General features: G+C 38.2%; 1 protein-coding gene across 5 annotated transcripts in view; it reads right to left on the bottom strand.

Annotated features, from left to right (window-relative positions):
* Positions 1-21,881, bottom strand: part of LOC126203486 (protein suppressor of sable) — an 81,666-nt gene that overhangs the window by 14,801 nt on the left and 44,984 nt on the right. For all 5 annotated transcript variants that reach the window (XM_049937809.1, XM_049937811.1, XM_049937810.1 and 2 more), the window contains exons 2-7: positions 19,474-19,999; positions 17,636-17,804; positions 16,029-16,384; positions 15,404-15,625; positions 11,183-11,561; positions 5-299 (exon numbers count right to left, since the gene is read on the bottom strand). In XM_049937809.1, the coding sequence (XP_049793766.1) occupies positions 5-299; positions 11,183-11,561; positions 15,404-15,625; positions 16,029-16,384; positions 17,636-17,804; positions 19,474-19,999 (1,947 nt within the window). The remainder of the gene's footprint in view (positions 1-4; positions 300-11,182; positions 11,562-15,403; positions 15,626-16,028; positions 16,385-17,635; positions 17,805-19,473; positions 20,000-21,881) is intronic.

The raw sequence follows: 21,881 nt of genomic DNA, 5'->3' as shown, positions 1-21,881 counted from the left end.
TCACTTTGAGCGTTTATGATGACTTTCTCTTTTACTCTTGTGTTCTCTCTTCCTATGCTTATCATCTCCCTTTCGGTGTTCCCCTTCATCAGAACTTAAAGTATCTTGATAGAAACGGAAAGTCGGCCTTTGTACATCATGTTGCACATCAGAGTCATTCTTTCTCTCTGGTGTTTTCTCGGCATTAAATTCTTTGTTATGCCCTGATGGCATTGAGTTATCAGAAACCCACCTATTTTCCTTGCTTCTAGAAGGCCTTGACTCCAGTTTTGAAGATGAAGTAGGTGAGTCTGTTCCATCTGTAACAGAGAAGTATGTGTTGCATACACTGTTTTTACTGCAATGAAGAATATTTAAATGTCTGGAATGTATTTTTTGTAAATTTAAATGTTTATGCAAATAAATCACTTTCACCTATTTACATATAAACTGACTTGTCCAACATCTTATGCATAAGCTGTTTTTGTAGGAAATAGGACCAATGAAAATACAATATAACATGAATCACCATCACAAAAAGAAACGACCACTCAATGAAATTGTTAAATGTAGAAGAATGTCCTAGTAAGATTGCTGGCATGTAATATTATGTGTCATTTTTCATATATGTATAGCTTCATAAGCATGACAGTATAAACACTGATAATTGTGTATACAGTGTATTAGTGGTGGCTATGGCTAATGCAGTGTAAGCTATAATTATATAATAGTAGTTTTTGAGTAACAGTGTACATGAGTGTGTGTGAGCAATCCGGCTGACAAGACATAATCAAGGTGGACAACAAAAACTGTGGTAAAGAATGGTTACTAATTAAAGAAAGAAAGAACTGTGTTCAGTCTTTTCATAAGTAATATCTCTTGATTTGCAAGCTTGGAGAGGGTTCTACACTTACTTGGAGAGAAACTTAACACTGTTTAAGGTTAACAGAAAGAAAATTAGTCCTATGAACCAAGAAGATGCACAATACACTGAGTCATACGTTTTCCAAGCACCCACCTTGCATTTTACTGCTACAGTTTGCCACTGGTGTTGCAGTCATGGCTTCTGCATACAATGGAGCAATAGTAGATTATTACCAGCTCAGCTGGAATGGTAAAGTGAAGACTCACTTCCATAAATGATTTCTCCTGTCTACTTGTGCAACTCTTATTGCTGGCACATAACAACATGCAGCACATACACACACAAAAACTAAGATGCAGTGATGTGTGCCTGTATGTTAAACACCTTTGTTAGACCTTTTTCTTAAACACAAGACCGAAAGTATTGCAGTAAATCATCCCTACATATTAAGAAGTGTCATTCTCAAATATATGTATGTCTCATTAAGTTAAGAAAGTTGTGGAGGCACTTACTGGGATCCTATCACCAAAAGAAAAACAAAATTAATGTGTCTGCCATACATTGTTCTAATATTGTTCTTGGGTGGCTCTTTATTCAAACAAAATAGTCAGTGCCATAGAAAGGGGATCTCAGATTGATCCTATATTTCAAGATTTGGTCATAATTAGTAGTAACTGCCAAAGTACAGATGGACTCCCCATTTGATTTGGTTTTATAGAGAGTAAACTACAACACTGGCACATTACTTAGCTTGCATTTATCACGAATCTCTTGCTAAGCATAAAGTCACAAGCAACTGGGAGAAAAAAATAAAATAAAAAAATCATAAGTGTCACCTGTATGTAAGAAGTGTAAAAGAACAGACCACTACCCTTAACATCAATGTGCTGCAGAATTCCTAAACACATTCTCAGTTTGATTATAATAAATTTCCTTGAGATGGTAAAGCTTCTGTCTACAAAATAGCATGGACTTAGAAGGCATTGCTTATGTGAAACTCAGCTTGCACTTTTCTTGTACGATATCCCGTGAACCACGAGTGAAGGGCAATAAGCAGATTCCGTACTCCTAGATTCCTGGAAAGTATTTGACATGGTGCAGTACTGCAGACTGTTAATGAAGGTATGAGTATATGGAATACGTTCCAGATGTTTAAGTTGCTTCAAGAGTTTTATGTAATAGGAACCAGTACATTGTCCTTGTTGATGAGTGTTCATTAGAGACAAGGTTATTAAGAGTGGAGCAGGAAATTGTGGCTCTTAGTTTCCATTCATCTATTAAAAACACCAGAAGATTCAAACCAACTGCAAAATCATTTAAACACTATATCTTCATGGTGCAAACAATGACAGTTGAGTTAGACAATAAAAGTTGTGAGGCCATCCAGATGAGTAATATAAGGAATAATAATGAAATAATAAGCAACCAGTTGCATAAAAAAATTTAATTTCATTATCAGTTTCAGGCACTTGAGTGCCCTTCTTCATAACTACCTATCGCAATATTTTCGAGTGCCAGCAATAAGATGCATACAGCAAAATGCCATGGTTATGTGGTTCACAGTGTCTGTATAAACAAACAGATCAATATCCTTAACATCAAGATTCTGCAGAATTCTTGAACATATTCCCAGTTCGAATATAATAAATTTCCTTCAGACGGTAAAGCTTCTGTCTACAAATCAGCATGGACTTTGAAGACATTACTTACGTGAAACTCAGCTTGCACTCTTCTCACGCAATATCCTGTGACCCACTAATTAAGTGCAACAGAATTTTATACAGACACTATGAACCACATAACCATGGCATTTTGCTGTATGCATCTTACTGTTGACACTCGCAAATAATGTGATTTGTATAACCTTCTGAAAAAGAGCACTAAGTGCCCAAAACAAGTAGAGAAAGAAAATTTCTTTTATGCAATTGGTTGCTTATTATTTCGTTATGTACAACTACAGTTGCTGAGGATGGATAAAACACTAAATAATAAAAGAAATCCATTACATTTTGGCTACATGATAAATCACACATATCTATAGGCTGTCAGTTTAATTAAACACCTACGGATTACAATTACAAACAACTTAAACTGGAATGATCACAAAGAAAATGTGGGGAAACCAAATCAAAGCTTGTGTGTGTTTCACTGTCAGAATATTTAGGAGATGCAACATATCTACTAAAGATACTGCCTACACTATGCCTGTCTGTCCTCTTCTAGAATACTGTCACATGGCTTGGGATCTTTATCATATAGGATAGATGGAGCACATAAAAAATTTCAAAGAAGGGCAGCTCATTTTATATAATCACAAAATAGGGAAAGACTTTCGCAATTGAGATGGTAATCATTAAAACAATGAGTTTTTTACTGCAGCACAATCTTTCCATGGACTTTCACTCTTCTCAGATGCAAAAATACTTTTATGATGCCCACCCACATATGGAGGAACATTCATTGTTAGAGATGGGAACTTTGGCAGAATTTCTTTTTAAATGTGTTAAATCTATCTTCAATTTTAATGTGAATCTGTGCAATTTGCATTTTTGTGAATGCCAAGCAGCAGTTTTGTGTTGCCTTTCTCAGCCTTTTTTTTACATAATTGCTGAAGTAAATGCCTTTTTAATCATTATTTGCACCTTTATTATTAAAAATATTAATAAGTGTCCCCATGAAAAGAGATACCAGTAGGTAAGGGTTTTTTAATTATCACTTGTGTTTCCTTGGCCTATCATCAGATGATATCTCCATCAAAAGCAACAATGAATGTTGAAGCTGAGATATGGTTTCATTATTGTTCTAAATTTCTCTTTCTTTCAGTTTCCATTGTGACACTGTTGAGCATGTATCTAGTAACTTGCTGATATGTTGTGTTCCTATCACAGTAGATTGTAAAGTTACATTAATATTTCCGGTTCCAATACATTTTATAATGACGGTAGAGTAATTCTGTGCAAAAGTCACCAGTTAACCATTTTACCTCTGAAGATGTCTCCCGCAGTCTGAGAGAAAATGTTAGGAGAAAGTTTTGTACACTGACTACGGCCTAGCAGCTCGGGAGTTTTAAGTGATGTCTGTGCAAAATATGTTAGCAGTCAGTGAACTACAGGTTGCAGTATTATTATGGACAAGCCATAAGACAAAATAAAAAAGACCCTAGGGGTATGGAAAAGGCAGTATGGGCTACCACAGGTGACAACCCATGTCATGCACTCTGCCCACCTGGCAGTGAGTCATGGTGTGGCTACCAGAGTGCTGTTACTCAAGGTGAGACCTACAAGCATAAACATTCTTTGCAATTAGCTATAATAGAAGTTATAAAACCTATACACAGGGATCCTAGTGACACAAGATTATTAGAAAAATGTTTACATGGCAGGACTCAAAATCCAAATGAAAGTTTAACAACTGCATGTGGGAACGGATACCAAAAACTATTCTAGTAGGACTAAACACTTTGAAAATAGGCGTGCCAAATGCTGTTCTATGTTTCAAAGATGGTGCACAGCGAAGGCTTAACGTTATGGAACTGTGTTTCAATGACGGTGCATTGTCAAGGCTTAATGTTGTGGAACTGATGGGAGTGCCTGGTGGACTAAATATGCATAGAGCTCTAATAGGCACTGACAGAAGGAGACTCTTTGAAGCAGAAAAATTGATGTTGGAAGCCCCCAAAGAAGCAACAACAATAAGTAGTAGTGTGAAAAAGAGAAGGGAGGAAGAACAACAAAGGAAACAAGATTAATATGGACCTGGGATGTATTAAGGCCACGCAAGTTTAATAGAAAACACAAGTTTTAACTTCAACTTGAATTTCCTGCAAGTTAAATTATTTCATGTTCTGCTACACTTTGGCTAAAAACTATTACAGATAGAGAGCTTAAATGTGTATACTGTCTTGAAACATGCTTAACTATAAAGTAAACACATTTTAATACATTTACAAGGTTTTAACGTCATTATTTCTTCGTCAGACAATTGTTAGCCTCATTTTCACAATCTGCCACCACAAAACCACTCCTTTTAATACATTTACACACCCTCACCCACCTAATCCTTCACCTACACATCAACTCAGCCAATGAACACACCCGTCAACTCCTATCCTTAATAATAGTCCTCAATCTTTCCTCTCCCACATCCACACCGACTGTTCAGAGCATCCTCCTACAGGCCAATCGCAAATTAGAACAGCATGCCACCCTCCACCTCAAAAAACTATCCAATCTCCTGGTTTCCCAACTCCGGAAAGGCAACTCACTCACCCTTCACAACCTTTCCAGCAAACCTCAACCTCCTCTCATTGCACACAGACCCAGTCTCTTCCATCTACTCAATCTCCCACTTCCAGCTCCACTCCCCAAAAAACCTCAAAATTCCAATCAACACAATCTGGAACCACAACACCCTAATTCAGTAGTTAACCTTTCCTCCAAACCCCTCTCCCAATCCGAAACCTCTGTCCTATCTAAAGGCCTCACCTTCAGCCCCACTCCCAGATTCAACCAAACAGCCCTTGTCAAAGATTTACTGTCCTACACCCGTACTCTCTGCTGGAAATATCACTTTGCCATGAAGAAAAATGATCCTAATCCTACTCCTAATGGTCCAACTCCCCAAGACACTATCCAAATTGAACCCTGCCTGGAACAGTTCCGTCCTCCGTCACAGCGGGACCCACCTCCTCTTCCTCAAAATCACCCTCTCCAAACTTTCCAGGAATTTCTAACTTCCAGACATGCCTCTCAATCCTTCTTAAAAAACCTTAATCCTACTCCCAACATCACCACTGCTGAAGCCCAGGCTATCCGTGATCTGAAGGCTGACCGATCCATCGTCATTCTTCCGGCAGACAAGGGTTCCACAACCGTGGTACTTGATCGTTGGGAGTATGTGGCTGAGGGACTGCGTCAGCTTTCAGACAACACTACATACAAAGTTTGCCAAGGTAATCCCATTCCTGATGTCCAGGCGGAGCTTCAAGGAATCCTCAGAACCTTAGGCCCCCTACAAAACCTCCTGACCCCACCAACACCCCGCACCCCTACCTTCTACCTTCTTCCTAAAATTCACAAACCCAATCATCCCGGCCGTCTCATTGTAGCTGGCTACCAAGCCCCCACAGAACGTATCTCTGCCTACGTAGATCAACACCTTCAACCCATTACATGCAGTCTCCCATCCTTCATCAAAGACACCAACCACTTTCTCGAATGCCTGGAATCCCTACCCAGTCTGTTACCCCCGGAAACCATCCTTGTAACCATTGATGCCACTTCCTTATACACAAATATCCTGCACGTCCAGGGCCTCGCTGCGATGGAGCACTTCCTTTCACGCCGATCACCTGCCACCCTACCAGAAACCTCTTTCCTCATTACCTTAGCCAGCTTCATCCTGACCCACAACTTCTTCACTTTTGAAGGCCAGACATACCAACAATTAAAGGGAACAGCCATGGGCACCAGGATGGCCCCCTCGTACGCCAACCTATTCATGGGTCACTTAGAGGAAGCCTTCTTGGTTACCCAGGCCTGCAAACCCAAAGTTTGGTACAGATTTATTGATGACATCTTCATGATCTGGACTCACAGTGAAGAAGAACTCCAGAATTTCCTCTCCAACCTCAACTCCTTTGGTTCCATCAGATTCACCTGGTCCTACTCCAAATCCCATGCCACTTTCCTTGACGTTGACCTCCACCTGTCCAATGGCCAGCTTCACACGTCCGTCCACATCAAACCCACCAACAAGCAACAGTACCTCCATTATGACAGCTGCCACCCATTCCACATCAAACGGTCCCTTCCCTACAGCTTAGGTCTTCGTGGCAAACGAATCTGCTCCAGTCCGGAATCCCTGAACCATTACACCAACAACCTGAAAACAGCTTTCGCATCCCGCAACTACCCTCCCGACCTGGTACAGAAGAAAATAACCAGAGCCATTCCTCATCTCCTCAAACCCAGAACCTCCCACAGAAGAAACCCAAAAAGTGCCCCACTTGTGACAGGATACTTTCCAGGACTGGATCAGACTCTGAATGTGGCTCTCCAGCAGGGAAACGACTTCCTCAAATCCTGCCCTGAAATGAGATCCATCCTTCATGAAATCCTCCCCACTCCACCAAGAGTGTGTTTCCGCCGTCCACCTAACCTTCGTAACCTCTTAGTTCATCCCTATGAAATCCCCAAACCACCTTCCCTACCCTCTGGCTCCTACCCCTGTAACCGCCCCCGGTGTAAAATCTGTCCAATGCACCCTCCCACCACCACCTACTCCAGTCCTGTAACCCGGAAGGTGTACACAATCAGATGCAGAGCCACGTGAGATAGCACCCACGTGATTTACCAACTGACCTGCCTACACTGTGAAGCTTTCTATGTGGGAATGACCAGCAACAAACTGTCCAATCGCATGAGTGGACACAGGCAGACAGTGTTTGTTGGTAATGAGGATCACCCTGTGGCTAAACATGCCTTGGTGCACGGCCAGCACATCTTGGCACAGTGTTACACCGTCCGGGTTATCTGGATACTTCCCACTAACACCAACCTGTCAGAACTCCGGAGATGGGAACTTGCCCTTCAGTATATCCTCTCTTCTCGTTATCCACCAGGCCTCAATCTCCACTAATTTCAATTTGCCGCCGCTCATACCTCACCTGTCTTTCAACAACATCTTTGCCTCTGTACTTCCGCCTCGACTGACATCTCTGACCAAACTCTTTGCCTTTACAAATGTCTGCTTGTGTCTGTGTATGTGCGGATGGATATGTGTGTGTGTGTGCGCGCGCAAGTGTATACCTGTCCTTTTTTCCCTCTAAGGTAAGTCTTTCCGCCCCAAGGATTGGAATGACTCCTTACCCTCTCCCTTAAAACCCACATCCTTTCTTCTTTTCCTCTCTGTCCCTCTTTCCTAATGAGGCAACAGTTTGTTGCGAAAGCTTGAATTTCGTGTGTATGTTTGTGTTTGTTTGTGTGTCTATCGACCTGCCAGCACTTTCGTTCGGTAAGTCACATCATCTGTGTTTTTTAGATAACTATAAAGTAAACTACTATTGTGAATTAACTTTGAAAATAAGATTTTTTTAATATAAAAAAGAAAAACCCTGAATTCATTTCCAAAATTTTTGATAATCATACTTAAATGATAGCACCATCTTTCCAATAGTTGGCTTTAAAGATAATAGTGTAAATAACTTACAGGACAGAAATAAACTTTCTACTTTGTATTTTGCGTAATGTGTACCTATGATGTGTACATAAATAATTAGCATGGTTTATTTCACTTGCAACAAAAAAATACAATTAAAAAAAGTGTGAGGGCTAAAGCTGTGGTTCATACGTAAAAAATATTCCCAAAAGATGTTTTAAAAGAGGTAAGCATCATATGGGCTTACAAATCTTATCCTTTGGGTTACACTATTTATAAAACTGACAATTTTTTCAAGGTTTCCCCTGGTATTCAAAGACCATCCCCTTAAAGACATTGCAACAAGTATCCCGCTGCCCTTTCAACCAATTGCAATTAAATGATAAGTCACGGATTTCAGCAACAGTTTAAAATACTTCCAGTTTTCCCTGAGATGACTAAGGTGGCGTTGCTCTGGAGGATGGAGTATCTTCAACTGTAGCATCAAGGAAAATTCATGAATCTTCAGACGTGAGAAATGACTGAAATTTCATTGTGGTCGAGTTTGTTTCCTCCCACATGTGATCTGCCACCTTCAAGAAAAAGGGCAACCTTTGATGCAGTGATAATGGTGGAGCATGTACCAGGGAAATAGGGTTCATTAGTTAGGGAAAATTGTAAAATTGGCTTTTTCGGGAAGTCCTGATCTTGACAAACTTAGAAATATTCCAAAAATTCTATAAGCTGACAATTCTATTACAGTAAAAAAGGATCCCACAATAGCTTAGTATTTTAGGCTTGCTCTAATTACCTCTGTTGATGTTGGGAAGTCATTTACTCAGTTGAAAAATGTATTATCTGACAAGAGACTCAACATGACTCCAGAAAATTAAAAAAAAGCATTTGATTGTCAGGTGCAACCAATAAGCTGATAAGGCATTGTAATGCAGAAGCTTTCAAGAATTTTTTTCCCCCTTTTCCTGTTGAGTACATTTCTCATTTTGTTTAAAACTCTAAATACTTTAAAGATATAATATATGTTAACATACAATGTGGATTGTGTGGTTGTCTTAGTGTAGCCTAGTAAATAAATTGACGTGATAATGTCAGGTTTTTCTGTATGACCTATTTTAGCTATTTATAATGTGTTCTGTCTCCTTGTTTTAATTATTTGTAGGTTCTAAACTTCTGGCCTCTGATCATTGTAATAAAATAAAATGAAGTCATAATAAAATAAAATCAGAGTTTGCACAAAAGGATTTTTCTGCACATTATTTGACAGTGGAATGGAAGAGAAATAGTTTGAAGGCAGTTCAACGAAACCTCTGCCAAACACTTATGTGTGAATTGTAGAATAAACATATAGATGTAATACTGGAGCTGATAAGTAATCCCACAGAGGCTCCAACATGTGTACCAACACGGGGAGGAACCGATCACTCTATTGTTAAGATTCTAGATCAGCATTTACACTATTAAAGCACTATGTACAACTGCTCACATTCTTATAAAATAGTCTCCATGATGAGAAACACTGTTGCATAAAGGCTCACAACATCAAAAAGAGAAATTAACTGGTTACATCTTTGTTCAGGAAGCCACTCACAATCCACTTATTTCCTACAAAGAGTTACATGGAAATATGGAATAAAGAATGGTGGAATCCTCAAAAAGTAAGGGAACATCTCAAGCACAAGCATATCCTTCACCCCCCCCCCCCCCGGCCCTGTGTCATTGGTGCAACATCCGATGTTCAAGGAGCTTATGAACCATCACTATACTTACAAAGTTCGATCAAATTTGTGTCAAAAAACATACTGGATATGTTAATGCTATCACTTCGTAATGGGTACCTACTGCTCACAACGAGTTTGACAGAGAGAACATAAATTGTATGCAATACGTAAATACTAGTTTGCTGTTGGGCAGATAATGTTCAAATACATGCAGATCCTTTCTATTATAAAATTTTTATTAGTTTTTGACACTGGCTATCAGCATGAGGAATCTATCACAAAGTGAAGGTACAATGCTACTTAAGTCTATTAGAACCGAGAGCCATCTGGCATTTTTATTTTCAAGGAGAATAGTGGCAAACCGCAAAATACAAATTTGCTATTTCGCAAGAAATGGCTCTGGGTACATTTCCTAGTAGTCAATATGATGTGCAGCGGTTTATTTATTTTTACTGACTATAATTTTTAGAGTCACACGCCTAGAAAGAAATGGCACCAAACATTTTAATTTGCATTCAAATACAAACTGTCTTACAGAAACCTTTCTTATGCATATGTGGACACTAACTTTAAGTGACATCACAAATTATCATTCAAAAGTAACTGCAGTAAAAACAAACGGGAAAGTTATTTGCATTATGACCAAGTACCACAATATGTGTCTGTATTAGGAGACTTGAATGAATCTTGATCTACATTCTAAGCCACAGTCTCAACAAAAGTAAAGCTGCCTTAAATCTGGAGATTGGTTTGAATAGCATGGTTCTATACTATCCAAGACTATTTGAAGTGGTGTGCCCTTGCCTCCTCCAGCCAATGAACTCACTAACCTATCTGATTAAAGAACAACCTACAGTTGAACATTTATCCTGAAGCGCAGTGCAACTTTCCTTTTCATAGGCAAAAGAAGCAACACAATATGAACAATCAAATCAGTTAAATAAGGACACATATTTTCCTAGCAGTTGGGTAGAATGTCAGCAATACTGATGGTAATTTGCAATGGTGGTCGTTCTGCTGCCAGTTATCATTGTGATTAGGATAACTAGTGTGGACCTTGTTTTAGCCTAATCATTTGACTGTACATACATTAGGTGCCTAAACTATGAAAGCCATGAAAAAACAGGATATTGAATAGCAAGCCTTAAAAAAAAAAAAAATTTAAACACATACACAATTACAAAGTGCAATTTAGACGACTGCTCAATCTTTAAAAGATGTAACCAATCACAAAAACATTCAACTGTATTAATCAGAGACACATTTAGGTGACCAGAGAAGACAAGTGAAAACCAATGAAAGAAATATCCTTCGAGTCCTTAAAGCAATGGGCTATAAACTGTTAAATAAAATGTGATAAAAATTTCCATGGTTACAGTCACACATAAAAGGAGAGGAGCTGATGCATTTCAACAAAATGTACTATCAAATAAAAATGGGAAATGAATATTACATTTTAACATACCTTCATTTTCAGATTCTGGCATGGGTGTAGATCGACGTGCTGGGGAATTTTCTCCGTCAACATCCTTTTGCTCAGCTAACCGCTGCACATGGATTGGAACCTCTATGTCAAAAAGTGATGGGATAGATCTGGAACCTCTCTTCGCACTCCCATTCCCAGATCGATGCACAGAACTCCTGTCACTCCTATCAGACCTCTCCCCTCTTTCCACCCTCTCGCTTCTGTCTCTTTCCCTCTCCCTATCCCTTTCCCTGTCATTTCTGTCTGGACGATCACCTCGTTCATTATCTCTTCTTTTGTGGTACGATCCAGAAGAATTACTGTCACGACCCACACGTGGGTAATCACCCAGCAAGTCTTTTGGTGCAGTCTCCAGATGCTATAAGAAACAGATAATTTCATAATTAAAATTTAAATTTTGGGGACTATGTTCATAAAATGCTACATTCAGTTCCTTTACTTATTTTACGCAACCCATCTTGTCAAGCAGCGCAGCACACCAACTACTCCCAACTATAATTCACAAAGATAAACCAGAAGGGCCATCAGACAGAAATGTAAAGTGATATCCAATATTATTAAACATATATAATGAAATATTTGCCATGGGGTAAATACATGTCAGTTCCATTTGCCAAACCAGTAGTTTAAAAGCTAACACATTCAAACTAAAGGGAATGCCGTCACAATTTGTGTAGTATTCAACTCCTCACCCTCTGCAATAAACCATTTGTCATCACAGTCTACATGTGGTCCTGTGCAAGTTTAATGACAGAAAAGCATTGTTTTGATAGATTATATTGTCTGGAAGAGAAGGTGTGTTTGAACTATTGTTATGCTAGTGACAGGCGAAATATTTGCCTAGATTTCACTGTCACAAGCCACAAAGTGAAAAACTTTGAGAGAAATAAATAATTTAAAGCTTAGACAACAACTGCTACTTCATAAATTAGAACATATGGACGTCAACCATATTCACCCTGTTGACATTAGTACTAAAACATGACACCAAATGTGTATTTTGCAGCTTACAGCACTCATTATTAATGCTACTGATGTTCTATACACCATAAGAATTTTTCCCACAGCTATTTTTTGACCACAAAAGAACAAGATCAGTTTAAGAGTCTGTAAATACCACAGTTGATGATTTTGGTTAAAAGTAGGAACTAAATGTAGTACATTCCAGATGGACGGAAACAGTTTGAAAAGGTTGTAAAAGTATTGTAGAACAAATTGTGCTGAGAAATAATCTTTAAGAAAAAAAAATTCAGTACTTTGCATCATGTCTGAGTTAATTAACATTGAAGTTAACTAATCAGGTTGTTGTGCATGCAAATTCAAGCGGCTTGCCAGAGATGGTGTCACCAAATGTGTTCTTCATTCACTTCCCTAAACTAAAACTGAACAAAAGAGTGATACAGAAACTGGACATGGGGCCATAGTAAGAATCAAACAAAGGCTGAGTTGTTTAATATGCTATCATCTACACTACATAGCAATTGACACTAATTGTATCTGGTAGGCTGCTTGAATTTCCACATGCAATGGCCTGATTGGCTAACTTCAGTGCTAAGTAACTCTGAAGCAGTGCAACATATCAATTTTCTTTCTTACCAGTTACTTCTCAGCACAACCTATCTGAAACAACCTTATAAGCTTTTCGGACTGTTTCTGACTACCCTGTATACTAACCCCCCCCCATCCCCTCCCCTACCCCCCCCCTTCTTCTCTCTCTCTCTCTCTCTCTCTCTCTCTCTCTCTCTCTCTCTCTCTCTCAACCACCACACCCCACCAGTGAACGATATATGATACAGCACAACGTTTTGTCACTGGAGAAAGAAATCATGGATGACCTTATCTATTTTGTCTGCTGGGGACAATTTCAGACTACCTATAACTCACAGGTAGGATCCGATAATAATATGAAATTAATCACTGTCCTTTAAATCACTTACATCCATGACTAATATCTGCTGAAATCATTTAGTAGACTAATACTGTTAATATTTACAGCCAATACTATTCTTCTTTTAGTCACTCTAACATACATAAAGGTGCACTTATGATGACATAAATACTATTAGAACAGATGGTGAAATGTGACCTCAAATATTTCAGGAATTTTCATGACCTCAGTAGCAAGGGGGAAGGAGGCAGTCTTTCTCCAGTATCGTTTGTTAGCATCAATTGCACCTAGTTCTCCAGTTACTTCTTTACTTGCATATCTTTCATTTTTGCTTGTTGTGTATCTAACAATTCAGTTGTTGCTCACATAAAAAAAAAAAAAAACAAAGAAACGTGAATGTGGAGCTCCTATCCATCTGCATGATCTGAAAATATAGTAAGGTATGAAAGTTTCTGGAGGAAGCGTTGTCTTCCACTTGAGTTGTTGTTGTTGTTGTTGTTGTTGTTGTGCTATATTTGCGTGTGATCTGGTGGTAAAAGTCTCACATGAAGATGCGAAGACTGAAGTCCCAGTTCACTCCTTACTTTAATGTTTTAACTGTATTTTGTCTGTCTGCTTAAAGTATAAGTCCAATGCAAGCCCAAAAATAACAACAGTATAGGTACCTTTCCACAAAAGAGCTTGTGGCTGAGTAAAGATCACAACAATTTGCGCTTAAGAGTTTCCTTGCCATGCAGCAGACAGTAGCCCCTGGCAACAGCCATCATCCACTCAGGTGATCATGATGCAATGTATCTTGAGCATGTTTCTGATCTAACATTGGCAAGCATATGATTGTTTGATGTTTTAGTTTGATTTTTCTAAAAACTTTGATAAACTAAGTGGACAGCATGCAATAACACCACAGTGCAGACATTGCTCACACAGCATACAACATGAGGAACACTGAAGGGAGCAAACTACCATCAAAGTTAAGTTGTCTAAAACAAAACTGGTTTAGTGTATAAGTTTGAAATGTTTATGTTTGATGTGTTGGCAAATAGGTTAGCATCAGTGTATCAATTGCCATTTTCCTTGAAATTCTAGTGTTTGCCTTGCAGTTGCATATTGGATTTTGCATATTTGAATCTTAAAAAATCTTGTTTGTGTGTTACAAAATATGGTCTCAAGAGGGAGGACATCTAACATTTGTGACATAGTGTTCATTTTGGAATTAATAGAGGCATTAGGCAGTGGAGGCTGCTTGAAACATTTGTGCTGTATGTGGGGTAACCTGCTATTGAAGAAATTATCTCTGAAAATGATTTTCTTGATTCAAGAAAGATTGTTCTGGCATGAATGATTTTGGTTAATTGGCAAATATGATGCACTTTTACCATTTAACCTTCATGCGACATTTCCATTCAATGGGCAAGGTTCGGAAGTCAGGTGCAAGATAACTGCATGCTCTAACTGAAAGTAACAAAACTCAAATGGCTGAATGTATCTGCTTCTCTGCTTGAAAGTCCTTAATTTGCTCATTGACCATTCCTATGTAACACTGTTACCAAGTCACAAGTTATAACGCCATTTGAACTTCATAAAATGAAATTATTGGCCATTTCCTAACATAGGATGCCTTCTCAAGCAAACAGCAGCGTAGACAGATAATATTTTACATTTGATGGCACAAAAATTGTGGTTTGTAATACTAATTGCTCCCCAGGAGTGTGTCCACTGCAGCAGGCATTTGTTGCCAATAACTGAGATATCTTTCAGTTACAGTGTAAGAAAAACCACCAAGAAAACTGAATCAAGTGTTGCTATTCCAAGATAATGCCCACCTGCACTTGACTGATTTCACCAGAGAAGCTATCAGAAAAACTTTTTTCTGTACAAAAATGCATTCTGAACCTGTTTCATAGAATCTTTAACTACAAACCATTAGGTTTCTTCAAGTGTGGAATCGGTATACTGCTTGAGCATTGTCAGACTGTCTTAAATAATGTAACAGAATATATAGTTATTTTATGATTAATTTATCTCTTACATTTCCTGCTGTGTTCAATAAACTGATTGAAACACATCATAAAATATGCACTACACTAATAACTTAGCACAATACCCTTACGACCAAAGCTCATCTTAATAAAACATACAGTACATTTAACATGAGCATGCCTAAACTGTGGCTTCCAAATTTAATACTACATATGTCCATAATTAACCAATCATCCACATTATATGTTGAAATTTTAAGTTTTACTTAGAATTAATTATGGTATCTAAAGGAAATACTGAAATTTTGTTTTCAGATGTCTTTAGCACCTTACCTTCATTAGGACAGTTCTCATTTGTTCAGACAAAGGGCCATGGCTGAATTTGCATCGAGCACCTGAATAGCATTTAAGCCCAGTATGAAAAAATTTACATGGGAAAGACTCATGTAGGTACAAGCATTTGTCTTTCTTTGCGCAACAATCCATCAAATAAAATTTGCACAGTTCATTTTTTCGGGCGGGCATGGCATCATGAGAATATGGACAATCTTCACCCTGTAAATACAAATTTAATTATACTACAATTCACCTTTATATAATGAGCTTAATAACTAAATATTTATTTAATTATTTAGTGACTGAAATTGGAGCTGGTCTGCTCCATTTCATATTTAAAAATCAACAATCATTTTATGTGTTGGCTGATATTTAGAAGTGCAGTTGGCATGGATATATTAATCTGTCTTAACTTGCACAGAGCTATATCACATGACCAATTGCTGCCACTAATTTCCAAACAAGCAAAAAATGTTGTATGTGCTAACTCATAGCCTGATTTCTTAACTGACATATCACCTTACTAAACACGGTGTTACATTAAAATTATGAGAGCTGTGCCCTACGAGAAAGTTGTTTCAGTAAAGGCTGAACATAGTTGGATTTATTGAGATTTACTAACCTTGTGACATTTCCCTTGCATGAAGAACATACAAACATCAGAGCGATTGTCACGTCCTCCTATTCGTCTCATACCTCCACGCATCTTGCCAATGTTCTTTCCACTTGTCACATCCTTCCGACTTAGTGGCATTCTCTTGTTCATGTGATGTCCTCCACGTTGGCTACCAATGTCTCCCCCACCACGTCCCATCGAACCACTCCCACCTCGCATTCTTCGTTTTGCTCCTCGGCCAATGTTTCGGCGCAAACTGTCTTCATCACTACCTCGTGCTCCCCTCCGAACAGGGAACTCATCTCGTGCTTCATAGTCAGATCCCTCTTCATGGTAGGAATCATATGCCTCATCAAATGCACCTGGAAACAACGTCACTTAAATTAATGGAACACAAAGAGAATGGAAACATCCTTTATAAAAATATGCCCCTATCTTCCATACACAAAGAGAATGGAAACATTCTTTATAAAAATATGCCCCTATCTTCCATAATCTTTTGATGTTTAACTCACATTCTATCACTTGTTTTCACAATTTCTCACAAAGTTATTCCAATTATCCAACTCAGAATCATTCCTTACACATTTGATTTCACACATTTTGCCCAATTCAACTGAAGTTTCACCTCCAACCTCCATCTCCATCTCCACTGCCCAGAACAGAAATCAGAAAATTGTTAACATTCAGTGATCAAATATTGGTGGCTAATTCCTACTGTTTTCTTTAAAAGTTCCAAAATATTCTAGCTCGCAGATCTAAGTATTAATGGTATCTCATACAATGACAAATAAGCCTCTATTTCTGTTTATTGCATAAAGCCAGTCATCTCACAGATAGCCCATTACTGTAGTGACTTACAAGCTTTCAGTATCTTCAGATACACAGCCTTGGAATCCACAACGCTAGTAGTTACCTAGTTCCCAATTAAAAGAAGTGTACCTAACTGACACTCAGTATTCTCTAGAAAAACTGACACATTCTTACATGTGGAGAGATTAGTACTTTTAGATCGTATTCCACATCTATCGAAATTAGTAAATGCCATTTCCCTAATTCAGCTGTAATGGCATACTATAGTAAACAAACCTCAATGTGATGGTATGATCCTCATTAATGTAATCTTTATCATATTTGATCCTAAGGGTACATGGGATCTGTTTCTACAGATCACTTGGCCATACCTAATCCAGCACAAGCTCATACTGAAGATAATGACTACTTAAAATGAACTGTTAACAGTGATGTATGAGCCCAAAGCAATAAAAGACAATCCATTTGTAGCATTTTTGAATTGTTTTAAATATTCAGACAATTCTAATATACTTGAAGTTAATTAGAACAAATAAATATAACAAATGCATAAATCAAAACAGTGAGTAGTCTAAGAAGGTTAAGAAAGCTCACTAAGATATCAATATTACTGAGAAAGGAAAAATAATGTAAGAAAATTTAATAAAAATACAATGTTTTGGTGAGTATTTAATATGTGATGAGAATTATAATTGTGAAATGTGTTATGTGGAGAATTTAACAATGCAGTTACACTTTTGCTTGAAGACTGACTGATTCTACCAAACAGGAATAAATACAACCATTTACATTACACTAACCTTGATCACCAAAGAAAGAGTTCTCCCCAAAATTTCTGGAAGGAGATCCTTCAGGGTGGAAATTACTTCTGGTGTTAGGAGATGCTCCTCGGACAAATAACATCTCATCTTCATCTCCTTGTTCGTCCTTGTCTTCCCAAACATCTTTATGGTGTGTTTTTCTCCGTTTCTAAATATACCACAAAATACAATCTTTCTTTGCACTTTAAATGCTAACAGAAAGCACAGTTATAATTACTTGCATAGAAGAAAAATTATCATTTGTCGACCTGAGTTTAAAAAATTTAAACCAATGGTAAACAACAACAGAAGAAAAAAATTATAAGAAGCAAAAGTAGAAATAAATCAGGATATTTCTGTGACACTTTACAAATGCATTTTGAAGCAATAAGTAACTATGCTCTGAAGACACATGGCAACATACCCAAAGGACAGCACTCTCAAGAGGGGCCTCAGATATATATTTTTCTTTTCACTGATGTTTTGGCTTCCATTTCTTTCATTTGACAAAAAAAATACTCTCTCAAACATCATTCAAGTATAGGAAGACCATATTTTTCACAAACTAATGCCTAGTATTTTTTTCTGTGAACTGACAGTTCTTGGTGTCTTGTTTGCCTCAAAGCTCTGTACTAGTATCTTTCAGAAAAAACAATATATAATTCATAACAGGTACTAACTACTTAACACATTTTAACATTCTGTTATTTATCACCAAAAAATCCAAGGGAAGTGGTAGAACATAAAAAAGCCTGTCCCTTGACTGAAACTTGGCTTCAGTTGTGTTGCAGTCAGTGAAACCAGAAAATGCCACTTAGCAATTCAGTGAAATGCACGACCAGACACTCAATAGTGTAGCTCTTGCACACAGTCACTAAGCAATGTACAAACCTGTCTGACCACGCATTTCAATAGTGGCAACCACTGCCTAACTGCCTATCCTTTATTACATATACAGAAAACAACAATACAGCTGCTCATCAGGAGTGATTGTTACTGATAAATCTAACAAGTGAGGGAGAACTTTCAAACAAAATAAATAGTACTAGTAGTGCAATTAAAGATCTTAGGACAAAAGGGAGGCCACAGACAAAAATAATGATATAGGATGTACAGATGTACTGGATTCAATATTTTACATGACTATCATACAAAATTATTATGAACTGTGCAGACAGACTTCAGTGCGATCTTTGTTTTGTTGGTGTGTCAGACATGTCACTCAGTCTCACATTCCAACCTGATGTCAAACAAAATCCGTATCACACTGGAACAGGAAAAAAATATTCTGTGCTTTGGTCTTAAATCATAGCATGCATGAAAATCTGACAACTGCTAGAGTAAAATTGTATCTGCAAGTAGAAAAGCAAACATAATTTGAATTGCATTGTTATGAGAGACTTCCCATCACACAGTCATGCTTGGTTGTCTTCCACAGAACTCCTACCAACCCTCTCAGGACCAACGGAAATGTTTTGACAGGTCTGTCCTAATGTTACCCACAATTCAATGAACCTAACTGCTTCCAGATTTTAAATATAGAATTTCTTAAAGGAAGAACTCAACTGTAATGATGTAGAAGTTGAATGCACTAAAAATGACAAAAACACATTGAAATAATGCTTGTTCAGTCTATTTAGTGTCAAGAGAAAATTACTTTCTTTCAATGCTAATGTTGCCTAACTTACTAAACAAATGTTGATTAAAAGTATTGTAAGCACACTAAAACATGCTACTAAAAAACAGAAGACAATATTTTCTTATAATGAAAAAAGAAGTTGGAGATGCCAACTATTGTCTGTGTCAACTTATTTTTTCTTATTTGTAAATAAAATTACCTTAGAATCTCTCTTATCATCTTCATCTTCATTCTCCTCTCTGTGTTTCTTCTTGCGTTTCTTTTTCTTTAGTCGCCTTTCATCATCTGAGGATGTTCTATTTTCGTCCTTCTCTTCATTATCAGTAGTGGTTTCATTTTTAGACACAGTTGTAGCATTTGGACTAGTGGAGCTGGCAGGTCCAGTTGCTGCCTCAGTACCTGCTAAAGCTGCCTTCAATGCTTTCTCAACATTGCTTGCCCAGTCATCCTCTTCTGTTTCACTGTCCTCATTCATCAGCCGTGGTTCATGGTAAATCCGAGGACCCATTTGTCTTCGGTGGTGCTGTGGTGGATGGCGGCGGGGAGGGCGGGGAATCATAGGTACACGGCGTTCCTTCTTTACTGGAGGTGGAACAACTGGAACTTGCACTGGTACCTGTTCAGTCTTTGGCACTGGTGGAGTTTCATCAGGAGTTTGCACCTCACCTTCTTCTGGTAATTCTCCATCTTCAATCTCACCCTCTTCTAGATCAGCCTCAGTCATACTGCAAAATGTTCATGCCATTGTCAGACATACGATAAATCAGCGAATACATATTTTCATTTACTCACTATATCTACATAATTATTTATCAGATTATTTCCCATTAAATTATCATATGCTCTGGTACCATTAAACTATTTTACATTCTCTCCATTTTATTATTGAAAATTATTATTTCAGAAGCTAAAATTCTGTATGCCGCCAAATGTGTCCTCTCCCCTCCCCCCCTCCCCACCTCATCCTTTCAGAATGTTACTGTGTTATATTTAAATAAAAATTCTTCTTGAAGAGAGAATTTATGATGAGCATAAACAGTTCAAATTCAGGTCACATAGCTTGGCCATACTGACAGCCGCAGCTCGTGGTCGTGCGGTAGCGTTCTCGCTTCCCACGCCCGGATTCGATTCCCGGCAGGGTCAGGGATTTTCTCTGCCTCATGATGACTGGGTGTTGTGTGATGTCCTTAGGTTAGTTAGGTTTAAGCGGTTCTAAGTTCTAGGGGACTGATGACCATAGCTGTTAAGTCCCATAGTGCTCAGAGCCATTTGAACCATTTGACAGCCGCACCATTGGTGCAACCACAATGATGGAGTATCTGTTGAGAGGCCAGACAAACACGTGACTCCAGAAGAGAGGCAGCAGCCTTTTCAGTAGTTGCAAAGAACTGTTTAGATGACTGGCTGATCCTGACCTGCAACATCTACCAACATGACCTTGCTGTGTTTCTATTGTAAACGATTGAAAGCAAGCCATTATTTTTCTTGAAGACATGCAGCTCTCCCGTATGGTTAAATGGTAATGGCTTCATCTTTGGTAATATATTCCAGATGTAAAACAGTGCCCCATTTGGACCTCCAGGCAGGCTCTACTCAGGAGGACATTGTTATCAGGAAAAAGAGCATAATTTAATCATTGCTAACACCTGGTTTAAGAATCACGAATGAAGGTTGCACACGTAAAAGAGACCTGGATACACCAGAATGTTTCACACTGATTACATAATGGTAGGACAGTGTTTTTGGAACCTGATTTTAAACTGTATGACATTTCAGGGGCAGATGTGAACTCTGACCACAATTCATTGGTTATGAACTGTAGATTAAAATTGAAGAAATTGCAAAACAGTAGGAAATTAAGGAGATGGGATGTGGATAAGCTGATAGAGCCAGAGACTGATGGAAGTTTTGGACAGAACATTGTGCAACTGGTGACTGAAAGAGAGAATAGATATACAGTAGAAGATGAATGGGTACCATTGAGGGATGAAATGGTGAAGGCAGGAGACAATCAAATAGGTAATGAGATAAGGTCTAGTAGAAATTCTTGGATATCACAGGAGATAGTGAATTTAACTAATGATAGGACTAAACTGAGAAATGCAACAAATCAAGCAGTCAAAAGGGGAAATGTTTGGGGAAAAGAAAAAAAAAGCAGTATTAATACCAAGAGCTCAGATGGTAAACCAGTACTAAGCAAACTTGGGGAAGCTGAAAGGGAGAGGGGTGGCAGGGGATATGCAGAGGTTTAACACAAGGGAAATGAACTTGCAGACAGTATTATATAAAGGTAATAGGACATAGATAAGATGAGATATGATACTGCAAGAGGAATCTGACAGAGTTCCAAAAGATCTAAGTTGAAACAAGGCCCCTGGTAGAAGCTGACCTCAGGGACTGTCAGTTGAGATTCCGGAGAAATGTAGGAACACTTGAGGTAATCATGACTCTACAATTTATCTTCGAAGTTAAGAAAAGGAAAACATGTTTGCAGCTTTTGTAGATTTGGAGAAAGCCTTTGACAATCTTGATTGGATATACTGTTTGAAATTCTGATGCTAGCAGGGGTAAAATACTGGGAGCAAACGGTAATATACAATTCGTACA

The sequence above is a fragment of the Schistocerca nitens genome, chromosome 9 (genome assembly GCF_023898315.1).
Source record: "Schistocerca nitens isolate TAMUIC-IGC-003100 chromosome 9, iqSchNite1.1, whole genome shotgun sequence".
Classification (NCBI taxonomy): domain Eukaryota; kingdom Metazoa; phylum Arthropoda; class Insecta; order Orthoptera; family Acrididae; genus Schistocerca; species Schistocerca nitens.
Note: the sequence above shows the minus strand (reverse complement) of the source record. Positions and strands in the feature narration are given on the sequence as shown.